Genomic DNA, 9,194 nt, shown 5'->3' on the forward strand with positions numbered 1-9,194 from the left:
TCTTAGCTAATGTTTTTTTCCTCCAAAATATGAAGGATTGATTCCTATCCTACATAGGAATAGGAATTCATTCCTACAAACCAAAGGGCTTCAAAGGAAATTTTTCTTTGCAAATCCTATCCTATAGAAATCCTATGAAATTACTACAAACCAAAGGAGGCCTAAACTTTTCCCATTTTAGTTCATTGCCCACGGGCATGTAATAAGGCACTAGCTGATACACATGCTCTAGGGAGAAGGTGCGTGTCAGGCCTCGATAATCACCGTCGGTGGCGAGGTCGAGCACAAACCTCAACGTCAACCTCGCGGCAATAAACCTGTTGCCGTTGCCGGCGTTGGACGGCGGAACAAATGCCACCTGATTCTTTTTGCAGTAAATATAGTCCAGTTTGTACGAAGTCATGTGCATCTCTTGCGCAACTTCTCACAAAAAGCAACAGAGATAGTAGAACCGATTTGTATAAATGTATATATTATTACTCTACCTCAAGTCATAATCTGCTTCGGGTCACATTTGCATATAATGATACGAACAAAGGTTCCAGAAAATAGAAATTGTCTAGTAATATTTGATTTGTGAATCAAATTTGGTAGATTATCACAACTATTCTCCCATGACATATCTGAAAATAAGCACCGAGCTGCACAACAGTCAGCACCGCAAACAAGCCTGCGTCCGTCTCAAAAGGAAAGCCTGATGATTCCATCCAGTAGATAATCCTGCAAGTTGCTGCTCTATACCTCCAGACGTCAAGGTTTCATCTCCCAGCGGCATCAATATCAGATATCTGAATTAGAAATGGAGGCATCAGTCATATCTGAATCAACATTAAGAAAAATACTGGGTGTTATAAGCAATAAATTTTATTAGTACAAATATAGTAAGAAATGCCATCAATTGGAAATGATAATGACCAGTACAATCATGCAAAGGTACAGAGCAATATAACTTCAAAGAAAGTAGCTAATACAAGTCCTAATCCGGCATGATAGAACATGGCTTTGCTTTATTCTTACGATAGTCTAAAAAATAATGACGAGTATATCCCCAAGATGAGAAACATATCGCCTAAGTTTATGCCTGGCTAACATACTACATCTTATCGAACAAAGACCGAGCAATCCACATCTGTTGTCCCTGCTTCGTCGCCTCTGTTACGGCCTAACCCTCACTACACCTTCCACGCCGACCTGCATGGAATGTGGCGGCGGTGAGGCCCGTGCGTTGGACACAGCGGACAACAAGAGCGCCGCAAGCAGTAGCAGTTTGATGCCACCGACGCTAGCAACATTACCTGCAGCGTCGGCTTGGATGGTTCCCGTCACCTCCGCGGCCCTTCCTGTTCACAATCCTCTGTCCATCCCCACCAGACCAACAGGAGGAGCAGTGCGACAGCCACTCCGCTGCCCAAGCTGAGCCGGCAAGCAGAGCGTAAGCAGCTCCACAGACGCCGGCAGCAACACCGCTAATCTGACTTGAACCACTTCGGTTTCTGTCACCTCCCTCTCCCTTTCCTGCCTTCTCGCCTCCCTGGGGCCATCCCCACAACGGCCTTGCACGTCTGCCCATAATATACCGGGGTTTGAGTCTTGCAACAATGGCCCTGTGTGTGATCGTCAAGATCAGGGATCAGAGAGAGCGCCTTTTAGTTGTTAGGACAGGGGCTAAACCACTCACAGCTTCTTGCGGCTTCCTAACAATTAATGACACAAGCAGTTACCCAGATTCAGGCCACACATAGGTGTAATACCCTACTCCTGCTTGTTGTGTGTTTGATGGATGATGTACAAATGAACTACAAGCTTGAGCTGAGTGCTCGCAGCTAGTTTTGGTAGTGCTCAGGTGGGCTTCTAGCTAGGCCTCAAGGTGCATAACTTGCTTCCCTTGCGGAGCCCATTTCTTTGGAGGAGGTCCGAGAGGACATCAATCTTATGCCGAGCAATAAGGCTCCCGAGCCGGACGGATTCACCGGGCTATTCTTCAAGTGTTGTTGGGACATCATAAAAGACGACGTCACACGGGTGATCTCGCTCTTCGGCAACCTCCACACCAACAACCTTCATTGCCTCAACTCCGCTAACATTGTGCTTATTCCGAAAAAGGAGGGCGTCGACGGAATCACCGACTTCTAGCGTATTAGTCTCATCCACGCCATCACTAAGATTGACGCCAAAATCTTAGCAATGTGGCTTGCCCCACACATGAAGAAGCTTGTCTCCAATGCCCAAAGTACCTTCATAAAGACAAGGAGCATTCATGACAATTTCATGTACGTGAAAAGTCTTGGCAACGCCTCCGCAAGAGCAAAACCCCGCCCCTCCTATTCCGAAGGCCTTCGACTCCCGTCAAGTGGGAATATATCATTGACATCATGCAACACCGTGGGCTCCCAAGCACTTTCCGGAATTGGATCACCGCTCTCTTGTGCACCTCCTCTTCGAGGGTGCTCCTCAACGGCATCCCGGAAAATCCTATCACCCACGGCCGCAGCCTTCGTCAAGGGGACCCCTCTCCCCCCTACTTTTTCTCATCGCCATCGACCCTCTTCAGAAAATCCTCAATATGGCAACTAGGAAGGGGTTGATGCACAAGATTCGTGGTTGTGGTACCATCATCAAAACTTCCCTCTACGCCGATGATGCGGCTATGTTCGTCGCCCCCATAAAGAAAGACATAGACAATCTCTCCATCTTGCTTAATGCATTTGGCGACATCACGGACCTCCACACGAACTTTTAGAAAAGCTTGGTGGTTCCAATTCGATGTGGCCACATCCCCCTTGGTGACATTCTCCAAAGCTTGCCAGCTGCACGTGCTTCATTTCCGATGAAATATTTGGATCTACCCCTCTCGGTCTGGCAACTCAAAGTCAGGGATTTTCAGTTCCTTGTGGACAAGATGGCTGCCAAGCTTGTCCCCTGAGATGGCCAAAGTATCACCGTCATTGGACGCGCTGCTCTTGTCAAGTCCATGCTTTCCTCGCAAGCCATCTACTTCTTAACCCCGCTCATCGCCCCCCCCCCCATCCTACATAATGTCAACAAGCTTGATAGGGCCTTCCTTTAGGCGGAACGAACAAGACCACTGGTGCAAAGTGGCAAGGTTAATCGAGACACAGTTTGCCGACCATTCGGGTATGGAGGCCTCGGAGAAATTTGCGAGAGCTCTTTGTTTGCGGTGGCTTTGGTACTAGTTGAAGGAGCTCGCCAGGTTGCGGGTTGGATCCGGTAACCCTTGTGACGAGATGGACATGAACCTTTTCTATGCCTCCTCCACCATCATGGTGGGCAACGACGTGCGCTCCCCTTTTTGGGATGCCCCTTGGGTGCATCACTGCAAGCCAAAAGACATCGCACCCCTCATTTATGAAGCGTCCTCCCGAAAAAGATGGAAGCTTCGTGAATAAATGATGATGCTTGGGTTCGTAAAATCAACGTCACCACCAACTTCACTTTCGCGCATATGCGGCAATTCATTGTGCTTTGGACCACCATTCGTGGCTACACCCTCGAGGATAATGCCCAACGATGAAATCATCTGGTAGCACACCGAGAGCGGGACCTACATACACGGCCAAGTCTGCTTACTTGGCACAATTCTTTGGCCTTCTCCGCTGCCCCATGGAACAAGCGGTTTGGAAGGCTTGGGCTCCACCGAAGGTCGAATTTTTCCCATGGTTGGTCATGCAAAATAGGGTTTAGACCGCTGACCGGTTGGCCAAGCAAGGATGGCCCGACTGTGGACTTTGCCATCTATGCAAGCGCGAGCAGGAATCCATTGAGCATCTCATGTTCAAGTGCAGATACTCCATGAGGCTCTAGGGCATGATCAAGAAATGGCTTCAACTTGAAAGCATCGACACTACCAATTGGCACTTGGCACGTCCATCAAAGATTGGTGGAAGTCTTTCTGACTCTACCATTCCAATCCGGAAGGCAATGGCTACTCTCACACTTCTCACCTCTTGGACCATCTGGAATCAATGGAACGCCTGTATGTTCCAACTCAAGAGCGCACCACCGACGGTTCTCCTCGGGAATATTAAGTCGGAGGCTCTAACTTGGGTAGCCGCAGGTGCAAAATATTTGGGTGTAATCATGCCGCAAGAGTAGACTATTGATTCGGTGCTCTCGCACCTTGGTGCTACAACAAAAACCACAACTCTATTCCCTCTTAATTAATGAATGAGGCAAGTCTTTTGCCTCCTTTCAAAAAACAAAATTCTTGGAATCGCTCCCCTTCTACGAGCCATGGTCCTGCCCTTATACACAGTTCTAGAGGACCTACAATGGCTTCTTAACTACAAAGGTAAAATGTTCCAATAGCCTTCGTTGCTCATGCATCCACCGCGGAGTTCACCAAGAGTGGTAGGTAAAAAATTGCCCGAATCCCGTTTATCTCTGGTCGAGAGATATACCTGGCCGCGGTTACCGTTCTGGGCTCCACCTGTCAGCATCTGATAATTGATGGAGGCTGCAGCTCTTGACAAGGCGCCAGAGCCTTGGTTAAAAAGTGGCCATGTGTAGTCGTGACAGCCTGCTCAACTGCCCCTTATCGTGCAAGGATCATGATACTGCTTTGCGACAGAGTCATCATTCCCTTAAAATGTGTAGCCTGCGGTGGGTTACGGCCGATAGCCTGCCTGGCATTTAAGGCCCGATCAGTCAAGCCCCAATTCGCTTTGTTTGACCCAACCACTTGAGCCCAAGGTAATCATGCTCATAGGCTTTGGTCGTGCTCGAGAGCCTGGTGGTGTTTGGGAATGGATTGAGGTGTGCCACGTGTTGTGCTTCGAGTATCTCTTTACTCTTTTTGGATGATTTATGATTTGCCTGATTGGCTCGTTGCAAGACTGAACGGGATCAAACTTCTCCAACATAGGCCACAACTTAACATATTTAAGATGTGGAAATATTTTATTGAGAGGCCCATTTAGGTGTGCCCGGCAACCCCCAGTTGTCCAATACACCGTCGGTTTAGGACATGAATTCTGGAATTGGGAGCATTCAAGAGGCTTGGGTATTTTCCCATCAAGGGATTTCATACATTCAAAATTTTCTGATGCTTTGAATTTTCGTTGTCATTTGTTTGTTCAAGAGCTTCCGGGATCGGCATTTTGTGGGACAATTAGGAAACTTACATTATTGTCGTGATCAAAATGTACGAGCTATATTTAGAGTCATACATAGCATGGAAATATGTTTGCTCCACCCTTCATTTTTGAGTCAGATAATATGTATAGGAACAGAATTGATTGACCAGCTGGGGAAGCCTTGCACATGGGACTGACAAGTGCAAGGAGGCAGAACAGAGTAGTCAAATTATAACAAAAATGATGGAGAATTCTTGAGGATCCTATTTCAGCGTCACCATACTATCATGTGTCTCGCTGTAAGATTAAGGAATCATGGAATTAATTGATACTTCTATTTGCATACAACAAACCTGTATAGCATAGAGCAGTAATATTATTTTACCTAAATATATTCTTGCAAGGATTTCATCACTCGTGGAATAGTGTCTGCTAATGCGTGCATAATTTTTCTAGCCTAGCTAAACACACTTCTATTTGCATACAATTGAACATATAATTTTTCTGATCTAGCTCTTAGCTAGAGGCCATGTTCGAAGTAATGTTCTGTTGGAAAGGCAATTAAGGAAATTGCCTGTGTGTTGAGGGCTTGAGGCAGGTTATTAGGAATATAGTTTTATCTATCAATTAGAGAGAGGAACCACAAATTTATCATTTCATCATTGTCTGGACTTTTTGGCTAATGCTATTCTCTTGCATAAGAGAGTAATCAATTCCGTTTCTTATTGTGTTTGAATACTTCTATATCATGCTGTGTCCAGTCATTTCAGTATGGTATCATTGTATCAGTGTGCCAGTCATGCAAGAAGAAAACTGCAAGGAAGTTTTCTCAATAAGATAGGAGGTTGAATATATAGAAACAAATGTTTAGAAAATTACCATGATTTCGAAGTTCAGAGGCTTGGTTCTGATGTGGTTTGATGCATTTTCAGCTCATTAAGGATTCTCTGGGTAGAGTTTACTTACCTTTTATGTGGGCATACACATCCTACCTTTTATAATTGTAGGCGATCTCTAATTTTGTTATTTTTGAAATGTCTTTACTACCTTCTCTCAGCAGTATTTTTGGCATGCAATATTAGCTACAAGTGTCGTCACAAAAAGAAAAGGGCTACAAGTGGTAGTTTGTTTTTCTGCAGCAACAGGAATTGAAGGAAATGCAGTCATTTGCTGCACGAGTAATATTTTTCTGAGACATTGCTAAGTGACTAAAACTTGAATGGAATGTTTCCAGGTATATGTGATGTAATACATCAGAAAGACATGGATGAAAGTTGCCATTCAAGATTCATATTTTTTTCCCTTCCCCTGCTAACACTTAATTCTTAATTCAACCCATGAAAACAATCTACTTATTTTCCCTTTGGTCTGCCAGTTTTTTTCTTTTAGGTCTATGGAAGTCCTTATCCCACCTGATTGATTTACATTAAGCCACCTCACTGATGGCAAAAAGAACTGTAACAATTACAGGGAATGTGGTGGGGAGGGAGGCGCAACTGCAGAAGTCAGGAACACCAAAGACAAAAGAGACGAAAATGAAGGTAGCGGAACAAAATTTTCATTAGAAATCACCGTCATAGTTAGGCACGTGTCCTTTTGCTCTTTTTCTTACCGCCTTAAAAACAACACATATGAATAAATTAGCGTGTGAATTGAAACTTTGTTTTCTGTCTGCGGATAATTATGGAAAGCATGTTCCATATCATGCTTCATCTTTCTTGTGATATTCTGTTTTGCATGAACACCAACGAATATTAGGATGCTTCAGACTTGGATAAAAGCATAGTTGTGCACATCCTCTTTGTGCTAAAGTTCCATATGTTCATTTGCTTAGATTTGTGATAATAATATTATTCTGCGCAGCTCACATAGTATGGCAGACCACTTATGTAGAGAAGCAGCAACAAAAGAATTGTACCAAGCAACATGGATATGCAGATACGGAATGCTTTTGTTGTTCTCTTTCGTACCTATACAATTATGCAAGTGACCTAAGCTGCTAAACTCTTTGGCTCTGTGTCAGTGTGCCCATGTCTGTGCCTGTAGTTGGTGTTTCTCAATAAAAAAATGTCTAGCTACTTGCCCTGTCGTAAGCTACTAGCGCCAACGATAGCCGGCATGGAGAAATGCACCTACGACCCATCTAGTACTTCTTGATCTCCTATGTTCCACGACTTTTCAATTGCATGAATAACAGCTTGCTAAAACAATTGTTAATGACATAGAAGACTACTAATACCTGCATAATATATTAGTATCGCAAAGTCCTATGGAGTGCAAAGTACAAGTATGCAAATAGAGAGGAAGGTTACCATGTCGAATAGTTGGTGGAGACAAGGATGGTGGGAAACCGGCAAACAAATGAGCACCCTTGTTATTGCGCTTTGATGCAAGGAACCACTCAAGCTCTAAAGTCTTCAGATTCAACGAAACCAAATGGAATGTATATTCGTCTTCTCCAATCCCTTGTAGGAGTAAGTATCCCCCCGCTACGCCCATGAACATATAGCCGCCATTATTTACGGGTAAATTGAACGTTGCCTCTGACAGCCACTGGTTCGCACCAACTCCATCATTTTGCAACACATAATACCTGAGTTCAGGTGTGAAATGCTCATTCAAAAACATCTTAATCCTTCCATTCTCTGCCTCCAGAATGGCAACCTGTGCTTCACTGGTGCCATGCGGGAGGTCCACAACTGAGAAACTCATGCTGCGAGTGTCGAGCATGAGCAACTTGCTTGCCCGAAAAAGCACCCAACAGAAGTAGCCGTCTGCATAGTGGCGTATTGGCGACCGCCGGTAACTTGCTTGCTGGTTACCTGATCCTGTGAGCAGACTGATCCAATTGTCAAATGTAACAGCACGCCATTGTTCAGCACCTGAACCTGAAGAGAAGATGATGAGGAGCAGCTTGGTTTTGCACTGCACCAAGCAAATAACTCTGAAAGACATGCCCTCCTCATCCTCGGCTGCTGGAGGAGCAAGGAAGGGCTCGAAACGCAGCACGTCGGGTGGCTGCACCAAGGCGGCTAGGTCGTCGGGGATGGGAGGTAGCAGGATGTAGCGCCGGGACAGGGGGTCACAGACAGCCAGCTCCCTGACAAAGACGTGGCAGTTGTATTTGGTGCCCTCTGGGACGCCGGAAAGGAGGACGCGGCCGTCCCGCAAGTCGCGCCTACGCCAGCGCGCGGCGTTGGGGAGGAAGGCGCATGAGAAGTCGGCGGCGTCAAGCCCGGAGAAAGCGCTCGCGGCGGCCGCGGAGGGGTGCGGCGGCTGGGCCAGTTGCAGCAGCGGCAGGTCCCATCGGGGCCCGCGGGGATGGGGAGAAACGATGCCCAATAGAGACGGCGGGTAGCGAGTGCGGAAGCGGCGGAGGAATCGGTGATTGGTGACGAGGCGGCGGATGGAGACGCGGGCCATGGAGGCGCGGACGAGGTCGGCGGCGTCGGAGAGGCAGAGGAGGATTTCCTCGAGCATCTCGTCTGGTAGGGAAAGCAGCGTCGTCGGCGGGATGTCGCCAGGAAGGCAGCGAAGCGTCGACGACGCCATTGGGATCGATCTGGACTTCTCGAGTATGGAGGGGAGGGGGGAATGGGGTTTCCGTTTCCTTGCTCTTTCTTGCTCTCTGGACTCGAGAGTGTGGACCGGGAGAATTGGGCCGCTGGTTCTGGAAACGGTGCGACTGTTTCCCAAAAATACGCTTCCTTTCAGCCGGTCTTTGCAAAATTGCTTTCGTTGGGGGGAAAAAGTGAAGACAAAAAATAGTTTGCAATTTTTTTCTACATCGTCTGTGTTTGGCAAAATTTCCATCCGCAACAACATCCGTGTTAAAAAAGTGAAGTCAAATTTTTTTTTCTTCAACATCACATATATTGCAAAAGATTTCTGCAAATGAATTCTGTTGCAAAGGGTTGTGCAACACTACCCTTGTTGCAATGGTGAAGACCATGCTAGACATTGGATGATGTCAGATCTAATGGCTACCGAGGCGACAAATATTTTAAAAAGATAGTCAACTGACACTTAGCATGCCCCGAAAGCTATCCAGGATGCCATGCGCAAAATTTCCATGATTCATGGCCATGCTGCATTTTTTCC

General features: G+C 46.3%; 1 protein-coding gene across 1 annotated transcript; it reads right to left on the bottom strand.

The window, feature by feature from the left end:
- Positions 1–490: 490 nt before the first annotated feature.
- LOC119359031 lies at positions 491–8,693 on the bottom strand. Its single transcript, XM_037625386.1, has 2 exons — positions 7,406–8,693; positions 491–788 (listed from the first exon to the last, which is right to left on the bottom strand). The coding sequence occupies exons 1-2, from the start codon at positions 8,643–8,645 to the stop codon at positions 781–783; spliced, it is 1,248 nt and encodes a 415-aa protein (XP_037481283.1). The 5' UTR covers positions 8,646–8,693; the 3' UTR covers positions 491–780.
- Between the last annotated feature and the right edge of the window lie 501 nt (positions 8,694–9,194).

Source organism: Triticum dicoccoides, chromosome 2A (assembly GCF_002162155.2).
Source record: "Triticum dicoccoides isolate Atlit2015 ecotype Zavitan chromosome 2A, WEW_v2.0, whole genome shotgun sequence".
NCBI classification, from domain to species: domain Eukaryota; kingdom Viridiplantae; phylum Streptophyta; class Magnoliopsida; order Poales; family Poaceae; genus Triticum; species Triticum dicoccoides.

Bases quoted from the DNA above. Each gene is read 5' to 3' on its own strand.
- LOC119359031 (XM_037625386.1), bottom strand. From the start codon at position 8,645: ATGGCGTCGTCGACGCTTCGCTGCCTTCCTGGCGACATCCCGCCGACG.